This window comes from Polyodon spathula, chromosome 14, assembly GCF_017654505.1.
Source record: "Polyodon spathula isolate WHYD16114869_AA chromosome 14, ASM1765450v1, whole genome shotgun sequence".
NCBI lineage: Eukaryota > Metazoa > Chordata > Actinopteri > Acipenseriformes > Polyodontidae > Polyodon > Polyodon spathula.
In genome coordinates this window covers 33203176-33221394 of record NC_054547.1, presented here as the reverse complement: position 1 = coordinate 33221394, position 18219 = coordinate 33203176, and the positions used below count along the sequence as shown (strand labels likewise).

The 18219-nt window shown below is 38.4% G+C and overlaps 1 protein-coding gene across 3 annotated transcripts in view; it reads left to right on the top strand.

Annotated features, from left to right (window-relative positions):
• Positions 1-18219, top strand: part of LOC121327113 (serine/threonine-protein phosphatase 2A regulatory subunit B'' subunit alpha-like) — a 77265-nt gene that overhangs the window by 32687 nt on the left and 26359 nt on the right. For all 3 annotated transcript variants that reach the window (XM_041270913.1, XM_041270911.1, XM_041270912.1), the window contains one exon: positions 14187-16796. In XM_041270913.1, the coding sequence (XP_041126847.1) occupies positions 14694-16796 (2103 nt within the window). In that variant the 5' untranslated portion in view covers positions 14187-14693. The remainder of the gene's footprint in view (positions 1-14186; positions 16797-18219) is intronic.

The window sequence follows — 18219 nt, the reverse complement described above, 5'->3', positions numbered from 1 at the left end:
ATGGTACGCTCTGTGATCTTTACCATAATCTTAAATCTACATGGTCATTCTCTCAGCGGTTGGTCCATTTGCTACTGCAGCAATGGGCCAGCAAGATTGAATTCAGAATCTTGTTTACAGTTGGTTTATCAGGACAGCATGTTTTATAGCATCGGCTGGGAGCTACATATCAATGAGCTGGTCCCTTAATCCCAATAGGGCTGTTGGTGGTTCGGGACAATAACGTTCTGATGAAGTGCACTTCATGAAAGGCTTGTGGGTATAATAACTACTGTAACATTACTTTGCTTTCCAATGATTGTGCTTGACTCCTGGGTATAGACAGTGGAGTGCCATTATGAAAGCAGAATTTTAATGCTATTTTAATGAATAAAAAAATTGGGTAGAAACCTGCAGCAATCTCGTGCCAGCTTACATACTGGCAAATGGCAATACTGCTAGCGTTGTACCATAGTCAACTGCTAACCATGTGTGGAAGAAGACAATATAATACACATGTGTGGTGTTCAAGCTCACAGTCAAGACAAACTCTGTAAAAAAAGATTAAAGCTGAAAGAACAGCAGGCTGTCTTGAGTAATTATTGCGAGCAAACTTGCAAGCCAGATCCTCCAGCCTAATGAGGCTTGCTGGCCGTACAACAACAGACTTTATCTGCGGAGTTTGGGGAGTGCTGTTGTTTTTGTAAGCCTTACAAGGTCAAGCTGTTAAGAGTTAAGGAAGTGTCGGATAAGAAAATAAATGAGTCATTCTTTTTTTGTTTTTTTCTCCTCCACTTTATTTCCCTAAGAATATAGTGTTAGTTCTTGGCTCTCCGCCTTTTATTTTTTGGGATGTTGGGTTCAACAGTCTTATTTTGGTACTTTTTAAAAAAAATATTGTGTTTCTCCTTAAGACAAAAAAACAGGTACTTGTTATTGCTTTTTCGTTTTAAGTCTCAATTCAAATACTTTGTGAGCTTATTTTAAATTCTGAAGAGATATAGATGTGAGTAAAAAAAAAAAAAAAAAAAAAAAAAACTTTTGTTCTACCCATAGCTACACCCTTTTCCAGAATGTGCTTATCTGTGCTAATCACAAAAAAAATAACCGTGCCATTTGTAAAATGATTGATTTAAGCATAGGTCATGTGTGCCATTATCCTTAAAGTGTAACAGAGCATGCACAACATCAGCAGAGACTTCTGGTTGGCTGACTGTGCATAACATTATATTACCTTGTTGTGCTTTTGCCTCCTAATCTGTTTAGTGTAATTAGCTTGTTATTATGTCCTTTTATTTGGCACATAAAATAAACCCTGTTTTCATGAGCGCTTCAGCTGCAAAGTCACTTAAAGGTAATGGTTAACAATGAGGCACCTTTTCAGTAGATACAAGGTATAACAGTATTAAAAACAGGTAAGACTTCAAATGCAGTACCATTCTGGGGAAACTGGAGCCTAATAGTAAGAGACAAGACAAGTGGCAAAGGTGTTCATTGATTTTAATCAAAGTTACTTATGAGATGCATGTACAGATATGTTTGGATTTCTGAGAGACTATCCTGGCTTTTTTTATTTTTGTGATGCCCTTCTGTATGACAGCCGACACAATTGCATGTTAAAATGCCTTCTATTATTTTGGACAATTCAGTACATATTGTCATAATCCTATCCATGCTGAAAATATTCAGCACATCTCCTACAGTAAAAGAGATAGGTAGAGGTAAATAGAGGATATTCCTTTAATGGAGTACTGTGGTTTATCTACCAATAGGGATTGATGAATAACCAACAAGCCTGCAAAAAAAGTATTTTTAACAGCTAAATCAATGTGAATCACGCAGCCATTCTGTCATTGGGTTTGTGTCAATGCAAGATACAGTACATTCCAGTAGTTTTTATTCCAGTAGTTAACCGGGATATGTCATTGAACAAGAAGTTATTCAATACCAGATCTTTCAACACTTCTGCAATGGCATTGACAGGATATCAGATTCACCTACTTCTTTTCCATGGAGGTGTGATCAAGTTAAAAGCACTGCCTGCATTACCTCATCAGCCCCCCAGTATCGGCTCATCTCTTCTGCAGTATATTTGATGCAACAACCAGATTTCTTTTTAAGTCATTGCTTGTAGTCATGAGGGTGTGAATTTTATAGCTATAGGGCAATGCAAACCCATTGTGAGGCACATAATAATCTTACATAATACCAACCAAGATTAACGACATCATTTTAAACAGCTGCATGTTTACTAGTAATAGAAAGCAAACTTGTCAGGAGCCAGCTTGGGGAAGCCAGTTGACCTAAAGGCTTGGCTAGCAGAGATATGGGTTGGTAACTCTTGGCCTTCCATTGATTTGTGGCAGTTGCTTTTTTTAGACCACCATCTCAAAATATTAATGGTGCCTCACTCTGCTGTACTAAATGAAAAGGGAAAAGGGCCTACAATATGGCACCACAGTGCTGCACTGCCTATAGCCAGAAGGAACTTTGTTAAGATAGTCTTTAGAATTGTTATTCCTAAAAATTGTTATTCCTAAACTTTTATTTTTACTTTTAGCTCACTTGGAGAAATTAGAAAGAAGATTTGAACGTCACTGTAGACTGTGTGTCCACTTTCCCTGGCTTATTTACTTGGGGGAGTTTACTTTAAAGCAGAATTTATGAAGTGACATGTTCTCTGTATTTTCAACAGTACGTCAGCGAAGCCAGCTTTTGGAAAAGTAAAAAGAAATGAAATGAGAAAAGAAAAAGATACGATTCTTCGTTTGCACTCCATATCTGATGGGTTACTCTCTCCTGTTTAAGCAAGTTGGCTAACTGGTTGTTGGGCTTCATCTGTTTTGTTTTTTGCAAGGTGCAGATGCAGGAAATGCCATGATCAGAATGCACTGGCCTTGAGAAGGATATTTCATTTATTCTGACACAGGTTTTTTAATGTGGCATGTAATTTGATGCAAGGGCAAGCTTGCATAGCTGTGTGGTGTGTGTGGATTTTTAAATGTATATATTCAACAGAAACACATGCCAAAGCACTTTTACACAAGTTCTAATAGTGGATGTCTGTATTAAACCACACAATTTCTACTCTGAAATCTGTACAAACTTAACTATATTAAAAAAATAAAAATAAAATACTAGACTGAACTAATAAGAAAGCACGCTGTGTCATAAAGTTGAAAGAGTTGTTGGGTGGTTCAGTACAGTCCCTAACTGTGTGTCTCAGAATTTTGTATTCGGCGGTATCCATACTTTTCAGCAGTGCAGCACTTATCTTATGTCGCTGGCAGCTCCAAGTTCCCCTCTGACAGGATATGTTTGTTTTATAGAAATGAGCTGCTGACTCTGATCCCAGTAGTAATAATAAAAAATAAAAAATCTTCTATCAAAGCAGGATTTATCAGCCTAAAGGGCAGGCTTAGCAGTGTATTACTTTTTGCTTAGGTTGAGCCGGTCATAACTTGGAACCTCCCTATCCATCAGGACATGATTAACCTCTTAATAGTCTGAAGGGTACGGGGTTGTCTGAAGTTTATCCTCTCTTTTGGAAGGAAAGTACAAATGGACATTTGACATACTTATTGTCAAAATGTTAATCCTTTAGTAGTCTGGTATATCTTGTGATTGTGCTAAAGGTTATGGAAGAAATATACTGTAAATGGATGTACTGGATCAGTTTTCATGCAAACCACTGCCTATGCAGTGATGACTGATTTTCGGCAATATTATTTTAATTGTTATTATTAAAATTCTCAATATGACGAAATGTGGGTTGGAGTAACATGAGACCAATATAGTTTTCCATAGACAACTTAGTTGACAAGTACAGACTCCTCAGTTTTACAACATTAAAGTAACACAGAGCAGTTTGCCTATATAAAAATGCAGTTGTGAGAAACCCAAATAAGCACCTTAACAATAAAACACTACAGACTTTTGTAAGCCAAAGTAGCTATTCAGTTATCCTGAAGACTATGCTTTTTTAATAAAGCTGATATTCTATGTGTAATTAGTCGAGCAACGACAGCACTGCTCTTATAGAAAGCAGTTTGACCTGTCCATGTGAAATCATCACCGATCATTTGCCAGCTATCACTACATTTGCCTGAAAATCAGAAGCTTCCCAATGATGTTTGAGTGAGAGCCCTGCTGGAAGCTGGTCTTGTGAGTGGCTGATCTACTACAATGTGCAATTGTTGAGCTTGAAAACCATGCACACACTGACACATGTCATTTATAATGGATTTCCTCAGTACTTCAGACGTGTCAGTATGGGCTTCTGCTACCGGAGAGGAGCGCTGCCAGAACCCTGTGACTCAAGGTTCTCAAATTAGTTCCTGGCATTACCACTTGTCATTCTATTTGAAGAGCATAATTGTTTTTGCCACAATGTAATGGTGTTTTTTGACAGATACTCTTGCAGACAATTACAGGCATACCACTACAAAGTCACTATGCTGCAGTACAGTACTTTTTTCATTAACTGCAGACTGGACCTCCCATGTTGGCCATTATGACTTATTAGTCAAACTGGTCTGTAATTTATTGTAATTCCCTGTACTTTAAAATTCAGGTTCAGCAAAGATACTGTACTGGGCCACCAGGGCCTGGTCAGATGTGAACCTGATCAATGCAGCCCTCACTGAAGAGTTTCCACTAGCATCCCTAAATGGGAGTTCCAAAGGCCAGCCTCCGTGACTTGCTTGTGAGTAGTGCAGCTTTGACTACAGCATACAAACATCTGTCACAGTCAGGGGGCTACGCTAATTGATTCCAGGTTAACCAAATAACTGCACTACTTAAAACCTTTTTGTTTTTTGGTCTGCTACTTCATGTTATATTTAAACTTCATCGAATGAAAACAAACGGCTTGCATACAATATTTATATCAATTGCAGGGAGCTTGTATTTTTAATGTGGCCTTGAAATTTAAAAATGTTGTTTTATGTGATACATTTACTCAGTAGCCTAAATATTATTGCACTTTTTATGAAAAAAAAAAAAAAGCATATTGTTTATTTTCACTTGTAAGCGAGAAGCTGATGATTTAGCTTCGAAGATAGAAATTTTGTTACACCATTTGTTTCTTTTACTGTTTGAATGTAAGAGTGCTGTGCAACCTTGACTGCTTTATTTGAATAGCTTTCCAGCTGGTGTTGCCTTTCTGCCTTTCTCTAGAGGAAAGCATGGGGTTACTTACTCTTCCCATCATTTTTATTTCTAGCTATGGAGTTACCAGATGGCATCTCAGTCATGGGTCACTTAACAAATGTGTGGAAAAATACCAGGATTTTTTTACTGTCTTGCAGCTAACTAATGTCTGCTTACTTGTATATGATATCAAATTCGAGAAATCCAAAACAATACGGGGAATGAAAGTTCAAGTGTTCATTGTTGCTTTTATGGTTTTAAAGGAATTTGGGAAAGCGGTATTGCATAAAAGAATATTAGACAAAGAATGAGAGGTTATACTATTTACTGGACTAACTAAACAATATTGTTGTTAGTCCAATAAAATGTATTACCCCTCCTCCTCTTTGTCTATCATCTCTGGACTGGTATAACTACCATTTCACCTATCAGTGATAAAAGAACATTAAAAGGATTTCCTTATAAAAGTTTCCCATAATAAAGCATAGTAAAGTGTAATAAAGCAAAGTGAAAGCATGGTAAAGCCCAGAGAGGTATGATAAAGTATATTTAAAAAACACAGCAAACCTAAATTCCCATACAAATTTACTGTGGTAAACTTTTTATAAGGGTTATCAAATAGGAAGTGAATCATCTACAGATATTTAAACTCCAGAATTAATTTGTCAAGTGATTCGTGAATAAAACAGTTTTTATAACAAAACAAGAACCCAGAAATGTGCAGAACTTTGAGTCAGGCCATTGAAACCTACTTGACCATCTAATGTCCTTTTTTTTTCAAAATGATATGTGGAATGTGTAATTTGCTTAATTTCCTTGATGTTATGGCCCCTTTAACAGCTTTGGAATGTCTGCATACAACCTGTGGGTCAAATTATCTTTAACAGCCTTTAGTCAGCAGGAAATAGTAAACAGACAATTAAATCCCAAAAGCACCTTCACATTAGACCCCCCATGGATGCTGAGTCAATCATAGAGGCCTGTATGCCAAGCACCAGGCCATTTTGGTGGGTGCTTCATTAACCCTGACTGAAGAGCCGTGACAGTCGCTGCATTCCAGCCTGGCCCTGATGTTTCAATCAAGTTGATGTGTCATCGGAGTCCTACCCGTTGCCATAGCTGCTGTCCCTGTCCATCAGGGATCCGGACGCCCGCCTAGGAGAGTCATGGAATGCCGTAAAGATTTCCAGCCAGGTCGGGTCCAATTTCTGTCAGGTTGGAACAGACTTTCTTTCAGGCTTCACTAGCTGTGTGTGTGTCACTCTGTCTGTAACGGGAAAAGTAAAAAAAGTCTTTAAAGTGGCATCATGGTATTATGTATATCATTTTAAATGTGATGTGTCCACTGACTAGGATAAAACTCACTAATACTCTTACACACTCACACACTCAGACACACCCTTCTAGATCTGCTTCTGCTCTATACCCCTGTACTGTTTTCACTTCCCACTTCCCAGATTGAGGTAAGTTTGAACACGTTTCATCATTAATGTGATTAACCCTGGATGCAAAAGCTTTTGATTAACACTTGTTCTGTTAAATCTTAAACTTTCTAAATGGTTTAATAACATGTTAGTTTGGGTGCTATTCCAAAAGGCCACCCAGGCTAATGTACTGCAGTTGATAAGTATCGACCCAGTTCTTTAATCGTTGTCCAGCTGTTGTTTTAATTGAGGTTGAGCAGATTTACAGGGTTCTTGACTACTTCCTGTTTGAATCATGACAGTTAACTAAACAGCATATATATATATATATATATATATATATATATATATATATATATATATATATATATATATATATATATATACTATTATAATGTAATGAGACAGAGAGCCTTCTTAATTGCCATGTACCATAATATACTAGCTATGTTTTAACGTAGTAAATTATCAGATTTTGCACAAACTGAGTCTCAAAGTCTAGTGTTTAAAGTTCTTATCACTTTGCAAAGTGTTTGTTTTTAGACAAATGCCACAGCCTGTGCTTCCATCGTGCATCCCCAGCAACATGTGAGGTCTTGAACCAATGTGTCTGTGCAGTGTGATGCATTGGAGTATCTTTCTTCGAAGGTCACTGGCTTCAGTTTGTAGTAATTGGCGACTCCTCCTCCAAATCCTGGGAGAGGGCCTGCAACAAAAACTAAACAAAACAATAATAAAAAAAAGTGATTTCATACATCTGTTTTCTAGAGAAACACCAGATTTAGCATTTCCAGGGTTTGTTTCTGTTGCTGCATATTATGGTCTATCCAAACTCATTAGAGGTTTAAAGTTCTGGAGGAAGGCCAAGCGGAGATGAAGGGATCTGCCATTGATGAGAAGTTAACTTACTATTCTATTGTTGGCAAGTCAGTAGGGTGGTGATCTGTGTGATTGGTGGCAGGGGAACATTTGGCATGCAAGTAGTTAGGAAGATATATACAACAGGACCAATGGTACTAAATTGGAAATCCGAGTGGAATGTTGCTGTACATTTATAGGTCAAAATAAAAAAAACATTATGCATTTCAAGATGATGCTTGTCGAGGGAGATTTGCTTTACAAAAAAAAAACACAGCAGAACATTCTGTGTGCTTGAAGTAATAATAATAATAAAAAAAATAAATCTTAAGTCACCTGATGCCACATTTCATTAAACTAAAAGCATTCAGAGATTATTTTGAAGCCTGTGTGGCTGTAAAAACACCAGTGCTGGTTCACTGCTTAGCTTTATTTAATTAACCTGCATTTCATATTGCAATATGAATTGTGCCAGTATTTCTAAGTGGCTGTGTGAATGCTTCGTCAGAAGCACTCTAAATGATCAAGTAATTAAAGTTAAGCGTGAGAAAGAAGAATCAGTTCAAGACATTACATTACTCAGGCCAAGAGAGGCGTGCTTTCATTGGTCTACAAGTCGGGAGGAAAAATTTAGCCATGAAATTTAGTCTCGGGCAGGGCACAGTCCCGATTGATGTCTCTTGCCCAGTCCAAACAAGTCAGTGGGATTGGGTTTTCAAAAACAATTCGTTAATATGATTAACAGTACCATAGCAACAGCTACCACAGTATGACTAATCAGCCACTGACATGGAGTACAAAAAACACTGAGACAAAAAATAGCTTTAGTTCTCTTTGTTTAAGCTCCGATATCCTGGAAGAAGCCATATTTCTAGAATAGTGTAAGCTAATGGAGAAAACACATTCCTCATGGGGTGTGTATCATTGGAAAATAGCGTTTGCATTAGAACCAACCAAAAAACTAATGGAGGCATTTCCTGTTAACATGCCTATTCCTGCAGGTATTTACAAGTACTTAAATTTTTTTATCATCAACTTTACCTGATTTTCGCAGGATTTAAAAAATAAAAAATGCATTTCAGTTCATTCATTTTATTTGTGTTACTTGTCCACAATATGTGTGTGTTTCTTTTTTATTTATAATATGGATTCAAACGCAATTTTATACTAAACAGGCTTATGTGTGTTTTAGCAACAGTATCACTGTGTTAGCATTGTGAGCATTGTGTTAAGGGTACAGCCCTTCAGCTATGTTTAAGCATGTCATGTTCAACGATGCTAAAATCCTACTTTTATGAAGTTATTGTTGTAGCATTAAGCACTTATTCTGTGAAGGCTTTTAATGTCATAACTGAAGAAAATAGAGAAGCAAAATAATGGCAGGGTTACTTGGCAGGCCTTTTGCAATGACTAGACAGGACAGGGTACTAAACAAAAGGGGTTTCATATTTTAATGCCCTTTCCACCTTCTTTTATTGAGCTATATATACATACACTAGCGGTCATATTGTTACTAATTAAGCAGTCTGTCTTGGTTAGAAAAATACACACAACTGATTGAAACTAAGTAGTATGCTGGACCCAGCTGTGAAGCAGTTGTAATGCAAAATGTGTGCTTTATAAACTGCAACCACCGAAAGCCAAATAAATAAATGGACAATGTGGAGCTTGCAAACATGTGATTGTTTAATAACAAGTGAGGCATTTTATCGAAAAGTTCAATAAAAAGCACATTATGGAACTGCAATTTCACTATTCATTAATAACGAAAACCAAACTGCAAGTCCTCAGGAAAACCACCGATTTACTCTGAGAACTTTGCTGATTCGGTAAAAGACACATGTCTGATTGTTACAAGCCACAGATGTGGGGATAAAATTCAATCGCCTTGACCGGCTTATTACATCTTTCTTATATGGCTCAGGAGAGTTGTGTGTGTGTGTATGCGTAGTCTAGCCTTGAGGCTAAACATGAGGTCCTGTTAAGGCTTAAATAGCATACTTGGAAATCCTGCATTAATGAAGTAGAGGAAAGATATTTAGCTCTTATCAAAACTAGAGAAATCACATGTGTTACAGCCACAGTTTCCTTTTTTTTTTTGTTTGTTTTTTTTGTTTTGTTTTACGGCAGAGGTGAAAAGAACTGTTGCCCGTTCCTCCAAACTAGATTTTCATGCACATGCATTGTTTGTACCTTAATGGAATTAGATGTGCAAGTTTCCCTGTACATTCCTGAACATTCATGAGGACAAGTTGTTCTCATCTCTATTACAAATCCTATAGGTAAACACCAGGAAATGATGTGTGTGTGTGTGTATATATTATAAATAAAATAGAGTAAATGCATACAGTATAGTTACATAATAAAGTTCTGACTACAGCTGGCTCTTGATCTGTTGTTGAATTTGGAGAGGCAGTCCAGAGGCATCTTCACTTTTTGATCCAGCGATTTTCAGAAGGGAACGTTCTGACCCGTTCTGTAGAGTGCTTTTTAGCTTCATTGCACTGGTTCATTATATCCCCATTAAGCTTGGCACACTCTGCCATTAAACATCGATTAAGCCATTCAAAGTTCATTAAAACAGCTGAGCCTGTGCTTCCCAGCACCCATCCTTTCAGTTCTAATTTATACAGTCAGAGTTCATTCAGACAAATTGGCTTCCGGGCAGGTCTGTAAGAATAACACCATGAGAAAGCCACAGTTTAAACACAAAAAAGTTACACATTTATTTAAGCACTTGTGAACCGTAAAACAAAATTATATCTGACAAGATGAACAGTTACTGTATGTACAGTAGGTGATCCATACCACCAAAACCACAAGCATACAAATAAAGGGACAGTACTTCATTTTGCTTAATTTCCAGATCTGGCAGAAGTGAAAAAATAAGAGACAAATCATGCAAAATGTGGGCTTTTATACTGTGGCTCAGCCCTTTCTGGAGAGTGCAATGTCATATTTTATATTATAGAAGTATGGTAAGTCCGATAAAACAGATGGAGGGGTTTTTCAAATGTAGCGCTTGACATTCATCGCATTCCAATGCCGTTAATCTTTGTCTTGGTTCTGATCAACAACTGTGATTTACAAAACAGAACTATGAGTTAGCGTGGTTGTATTGCCATGTAATATAAGTATTACATTTCTTATAATTTGCCCCAGTCTTGGAAGTTAACTCTCTATTTCTTTCTTTCTTTCTTGCTCTCTCTCTCTTTCTCAAATTTTCTGTTAAAGAAATAGTCTATTAGTAAGCTGTCACGGTTGCCAAGACAACTGTGTCCAAACCACAGACTATGTGAAAAATAGTAAATGTAAACATTCTGTGGATGAGGGAGCATTTTAAGATTGGTAAAACATATTTGAAATCACAGCTGTTCTGCCCTGCCTTTTTAAAAAAAGGCACTTACTATTAGTTTACACGAAGGGTATCAAATGCTGTTTTAGTTGACCCAACTTTAATAAAATAATTTTAAAGAATGCTTTATCAGCCTTTTTCTAGATGTCCTGTAAAACTGAAATGTACGTTTTTCCAGGTGGCTTTTTTATTTTTATAAACTAAATGTTTTAATTTGTTACTTGGTTGTTTTAAAAAAATAAATAAGTAAATAACTGATATAACTGGGAATAAGCTCTTCAAAGACTGTCGTGAAGGACTACAACAGCCAAATGAATATGTCTTCCATATTTATCTCCTCAATCATCAGTCTGTCTTTCTCAAAAGTATTTGGGAGTCATACTCAGCCTCCAGATTCGATTTCTTGTACCCTGTGTGTGTGTCTGTCCATGAAAGAAATCGCTGGCTTTTGTGCTAAAGGCAGTTTTTTGGTTTAATGCTTTGAGTTTCTTTCTCAGCAGGATTTAGGTGAAGCTACTAAATCTCTTAATGATTGATGCTCATTACTATGAAAGGTGAAGTGGCAATGACACAGGAACGAGTGCAGCTCGACCTGAACACAATCTGCCATTCAGTCATTTTAACTGCTTATTCTTCCTTAATTGTTGGCAAAGTAGAAACCGTCAAACACTTTTGACTTTGGACATTAGCCAGATTTGAACCCAGAAGAAAGGCATGTGAAGTCAGACCCTGAATTTATTTTTAATTTATCTTGCTGCTTTGGAATTGTGGTTCATTAGCTGCTGATTCATAATTCATTACACTTATTTCAAGACGTCTGGCAGAATTCAGGGTCTGATTCCCAAAGTTATTTGCAGATGGCAGTTATAGATGGGGACACTGCTTTACACAGTAACCTTTTAGTGTACCGAATAAATGCAGTGCTCAAGCCAACGTGTCTTAAACATCAGTTATATCATACAGCATGCTGCATTACTGTAGCAGGGTTAAATACAGCCACGGAATTCAATCTGGCTGAGCAGACAGCCACTAAACCACTTTCATTTCTCAAAATACCAATTCAGATGTGTTTAGACATGGGGAAAGTGCCAACAGTTGGGCATGAGAAAAGCTGTTTGGGATGGTTGATTATTCATGCAGCTGTATTCACAAGAGAGGTTTGTGAACAGGTGTGCTCAATCTGTAATACGAGGAGCATAGTTATGAGAGCCTTTCTTATCTGAGTGAGATGAAGAAGGGATTTCACGCTTCTGACACTAATCTACCTCGGATATATGGTTGATTGAACACTCCAGGGCTTGGGAGGTCCATCTTCCAAAGCCTCAGTGGGCAGTGCTGTAGGCTGGGGTCTTCTTGGCTGAAGACGTTCCACTGGTCTAACTTTGATTGGGAATGCCAAGGGTGTGGCAGTCATTGTTTTAATACCACATTGATATTTCCTGTCTTCTCATTGGCAGTTGGACAGCACAGCATAATGGTCTTTTGCCCAAGTATATAGTCAGTTGTGCACATTTATTAGGAAGACATTTTTTTGCCAGTTGATTTTGTTTTTCTGTGCTTCGTGTGTTTTGATTGGCTGAGAGACAGACTCAGTTATATATAGTAATAGTACAATTGAATTGAGTTGATGCAGATTTTAACTGCAGCTTGCAATGTTGCTTGTTTCTTTAGCATTTGTACAAAAAGGGTCTTTACCGTCCATAACGTGCTGAATACTGGAAATGGAGCTTGGGACTCGCAACCTATTGCTGTTTAATATGTAATATTTTGGAGGGTGTAAGTTTGCTTGGTATACTATATCCCATGAGAGTTTTCTTTAATCAAACACAGAAATCTAGAGCATTACAGATCCATTATTCACCAAAAAATTGATTTAAAAAAAAATAATTGTCAAGGGAAAAGTAGCTATGCTTATGTATAGTTTATAGAAGTCCCAGTTGAGCACACATGGCAAAAAGCATAAAAATGTCACATCATATTAAAATGGTAAAGAAATATAACCTAGCTGGAGGTTAAAAGGACAGTCTTTTTTTTATACCAGTGATGCACATTGTACAGATCATTCTACAGTGTGTATCCCATCCTATTATAACACTTATTACTCCATAGCTTTATTGGCTGCAACTAATGAGGCAAAGTTTTCCTATGTATGAGGTACTGCATGTATAGACGTGTCCTTAATCTGAGATGCTTTTGGTTTATGAGCGGCCACCAACAGACCATCAAATTAGAAATGAAAACTGCCTCTGGAGTCTTACATTCCTGATTTGATAATAAATAATAAATATAGTTTTACTATACATACTCAAACAATTCAATAAGTACACTAAGCAAATGGTTTAGTAAAAGCAATAGATTTACAAAAATAAGGAACGGGGACTAGTCAACATGTAGTGCTTTTATAAGGGAAATCAGATTCCTTTTTCCTTTGGTGGCACAGCATAGTAAACCAGGACATGGCTTGCAGTGAAACGTAGCCACGTGAACGATTATGACAATTTTCCTAACTTTGTCAAGTCTGTTTTTAATTTTTTGGGTTTTTAAGTTTTAGAATGGCTTTGTTTTAACTTCTGCTGACCTAGCGCCTCCTCCTCCCTCCCGATACAGTTGTGATCAGCAGCAGTGCCTTCAGTGGCAGAAAACAGCCCTCGACTAGGAGAGTCAGTAACTCAACATGCTCACTGACTCCTGGGCCAGCAGCACTGCTGGCTTCCAGTAGTCTAATTAAAACACGCAGTAAATCTGAACAGTTCCTAAATAGTACTGGCAAGGCTAGCAGATTGATTTTCATCTTGAAGAAAATATAGACTTTATAGTTACAAGTGTCTTTATTGATGTCATGGGATAGGTCCAAACTTTCTCGTCTTCAAAGGGAGGTGTTACCAGTCATGTCAGATGAAGCTGAGAAGCTTTCCAGGAATGGTCTTGTTGTTCAATTTTATTTGCCACAGGACGACTGTCGACCATGGTTTCAATTTCCAAGGGCCAGTATTTGTACTGTATGTCTGTTTATGGGATGAGGTGGCTTGTTTTCAATAGTCACGTTAAATGTGGTATTAAGAGTTTTGTCTGTTTCGCTTTAGAGCTGGCTGTAGCTGCTATTTCAGTTAATATAAGAATTTGATAGCATAGATGTCTTCTGATTTTGTCATGGACCTGACTCTCCAATTTTAGTTACTTAATTATTTAGGTTACAAATGTCTGGATTAAGTGTGATTACTTAAGGGTGATGATTGCACTGATTTCAGTAAATTCACTTCAGCACTGAGGTTTTCTTTTTTCTTTATATCAAAGCACAGCTTTCAAAATCAACTCTCCCGTCTCGTTAATTCCACAATAAGAAGTGTTAAACTGACTCTTTCAACGAGATCAAGAGTCACTAAAGAGGTTTTAACTGCTTTTTTTCTGTTTTATTGCAGGTATGCCTCTTATTCTTCAAAGCCAGACTAAACAGGCCTGAAATGGGATTTTATGCTCTCTACGACATCTGCAATATAGATTAAGACATCTGTCACTCAGCAGGAGATTCCTGTCGACCTGGAAAAGAAAAAAAAAAAAAATGCTGCATGCCAGCAGGTTTCTGCTTTTCAAACTGTGATGTTCTTAGGAGCTTACAGACAGGCCTGTTTCTTGGCCTCAGACCGCGGTCTTAAGAAGTGAGTAACAATTCCTTGATGGTGGACAGTGCGATATTATTCACAAAGCGTGGTGCATGCTCTGATGTATGAGATGTAACCGAGTGGGCTGGCTTCTGCTGACACAGGACAAGCAGTTGTAATTCGAACGCACATCCCAGCACAGGCCTCAAGAGGTTCATCACATCTTGTGTTCTTTACGAAGCACAAAGCTGAAGTTTGGGGCCTATAATGACATTTTGATTACGTGTTTCTAAAGAACATTTTTATGCCTATTTTAAAGACTGTTGTATGAAGATCGTGAGACAAAGGCAGATCTATACCATGGCAGCAACGTACCGCATCGTGGTTAGCACTACTAATTGTTATAACAGTGTTGTCATTGATCGTCGCTTTCAGCACACAGTACATTACTGTAGTGGACCCTGTCAGGTTCTTAAGCACGGTGTTGAGTGCACTGTGACCCATTGCAGCACTTGCTCAGGGCTGCTGGATACTACAGCTGAGCCTGCAACTGATGGCCGACCTTTTAGTACTCAAGACCTCGGGAGTACATTTTCAGCTGTTGAAAATGCCACTGCTGGAGCTACAAGTGAGGACTATCCCCAGGTCATGCAGGGTGCTCCCAGGGTCAAAAAGGGATTGACTATTCAGAGTTCCACTAGCCTTAAGGACATAACGGGTGACGCCATAAATCTAGCCAGTGGGAAGATCAAGGAGTTCTCTTTTGAGAAAATAAAGTACTCCACCAGCCATGTTACTTTTAGGAAAGGGAGAAAAGTGAGACCAGAGTCCTTCAACAGAAGGTCCACTGATCTTGATATAATTTATGGGCACTTCAGCAATGATGAGAACTGCCCACCATTTGGCTTCGTACAGAAGTCCATGATGGAAGAGAACAAGTTGAGTCGCAGTAGTTCCCTGGAGCAAAACATCAACAATATTCCAATACTGTACCTGAATAGCTTGACCGAAGAGAATCTGATAGCAAAGATCCTGGAAAAGGCCAAGGCAGACAGCAGTGCTTCAGGGGAAGACATCAAGGCATGTCTAGACATCCTCCTCAAATGCTCAGAAGACCTGAAGAAATGCACTGACATTATTAAGCAGTGCATCAAAAATAAATCCATGGGTGGGGACAGCGACGATTCATTCACAAACCCAGAGGTGATCTACAGGAGCGTGATGGCAAGACTTTCAAGCTACCTGAAGAAGCTGCCCTTTGATTTTGAACATGGGCGATCGGAGCACAGTGACTTAGCCGAACTTGTAAATAGTTTGCATGGATTGCAGCAAACTCCTTTTTCCCCCATATTTGGTAATGAACAGCCACCTAGATATGAAGATGTGGTCCACTCCCCACCTTTAACTAAAACTATACCTCTCTCATCTCCTTTGGAACCCCCAAAAATCCCTCAAGACTCAGATAATAATGTGAAATCAGTACAAAGCTTTGCCAACCTGCAATGTAATACAATTACCCCCAACAGTGTTCATAAGAACTTGACATCTGTCAGTAGTTCCAGTGCCTTACCTCAAGCTGTAACAATAAACCGTTCAGACAGCTATTCCTCTGCAAACTCATTGCTATCAAGTAGCAGCGATAATGTATGTAAGGAATCCATGGTAGCGTTGTATATAGAGGAAGAACATGACATAGGGAAAGTGCTAGACAAGGAGCTACGAGGGGAAGGGAAATTCAGCCAGGGGTTCATGGAGGTCAGACAGTTGCCTAAAAAGCCAATTGCTCTGATGGAAACTGGTGACAGTACTGCTAAACTGTCAGGAAACATCAGGAATGGGACTACCTTTAAACCAAATTTGGAGCCATTTGCACTGCCTGGAGCCTGCAAGCCATATGCGTCTCTTAAGAATCTCTACACAGAACCAAGAGCTTTCCAGGAACCCGGTCAAAGCAATGACCAGGATGACATTGACAAATTGCTAGTGGATTTAGAGTGTCTTTCACAAAAAATCGAGCTAGAACCATATCTCAATAGGAAAAGCGCTGAGCTCAAGAACTGCAGCCAGCAGGCAGGTCCACACCAGCACTTGTCCTTTGACTCCAGAAGCAGTCAACCTCCGGTGGACTCTCTCACCCTATTCTCATCCAAAAAGGACACAAGCAGGCATGGCTACACTACAAACGAGGAGGAGGATGGGGCTCTCTTGCTGCGTATTTTGGAGAGCATTGAAAACTTTGCTCAGGAACTTGTTGAAAGCGGGACAGGCAAGGGCAGGTTGTCCCGAGAAGGGGAAGTAATGCGTCTTCTCCAAGAAACCGTGGCAAGCACTGGCAAGTCTGAGGAGAATCTACAAACTAGCTCCATGCCTGCATCTATACAAGACACTGGACCAACTCTGTCAATCCAGCAGACTCCAGAAGTCATCAAGGTAAGCACATCAGTATTTTGGAAAGTACTGCTAATAAAAAAAAAAAAATATTTGCTGTTGTCATGGTGACATGAAAACCTGACTCCATTTTGCTGAAAGATTGAAGTTGTGAAGGCCGTTAGAACCACTTTTCAAAGATTTAAGATCGGCTAAGTAGTAAACCAGTAAGGGAGGAATGATTTGATTTTGCAGTAGGCTAACAAGTGTTTTGGGATGTTTTTATTACCTCTATGCATTATTGCAGTACATCAAAAATAAATTGGAGTGTCCCAATTCCCATTTTCCCTTTGATGTCTAGGATATATTCAAGGTCTTAGTACTATATAAGGAATATTTCTTCATATTGAAACACATAGGCTTATATGCTCATTTTAGTTTTAGAAAAGACATAACACTATAGTTGGTATAAAATAATGATTTGGAATTTGCACACTTATGTCATGGTGACCTACTACAAGCTAAGTTATGTAAATACTTCTAGATTTGACTTTTTTGAGTATTAAGAGGCAGGAGTTCTCTCCAAGCTGGCTGGGTCTGTATTATAGGGTTAGTAGTTAGAGCACCCAGGTCATAAAATGTATTGCAGAGTATTATGTCAGATATTTTATTTCCAATTTCCAATTTAGATTAACTTTAAGGACTCTCTTGAATAATCCTGTGAAATGTAGAAAAAGCTCCTCGAGTTATTCGTACACTAAGCCCTGGATATCTGCTGTGATCACTGGACTTTGACAGAGGGGTCTGGTGGCTCAGGATTCTAGTCCTTGGTTTCCATTTGGTGGCTAATATGTTGTTCAGGTGGTGTTGGTTTTTTGTTTGTTTTCTTGCTTGAAGGGAAATATTTTTTCATTTTTTGCTCTTTATTTAAGTCACACACATATTTTCACTACACGGATGGAATAAATACTTGTTTTGCTCCAGTAATAGCAAATTCCCAGTGCTGTTACTGAACCTAAAGATGACCCTCTTATTGCTGTGCTGTTCCCTCTTCCTATTGGTAAGGCATTTCTTGATAGTTTATTGGGGTTGTAACCTAACTCCTGTTAGTTATCCTACATATGCTGTTTATGAAGCTAAGATGGCATTCACCAAGGGGGGAAGCTCTACAATGACAGCTATCCATCAGTGTTTTTGGTTTTGTCAGTTTTGGCTCTGGAGGGGCCCCTGAGCCAAGCCACTGCAGCTGAGTAAATTAAAACCTAATACTAAGACATCTGTTGGTGTAATAGGTGTGTCATAATCGGCAACACCTCGATGGATCAGAAGATTCAGCATGCTGTAATCGACAAACTAGGGGCCAAAAAGGTGATGATGAAAAGGGGGACTGGGCCCATTTAAACCTATAATGCTTCTCTAATCAGGAAGGAGTACTAGTTAAAGGAAGAGTTTATAAAGTAATGTAAGAGCAAAGGAAACTGATATT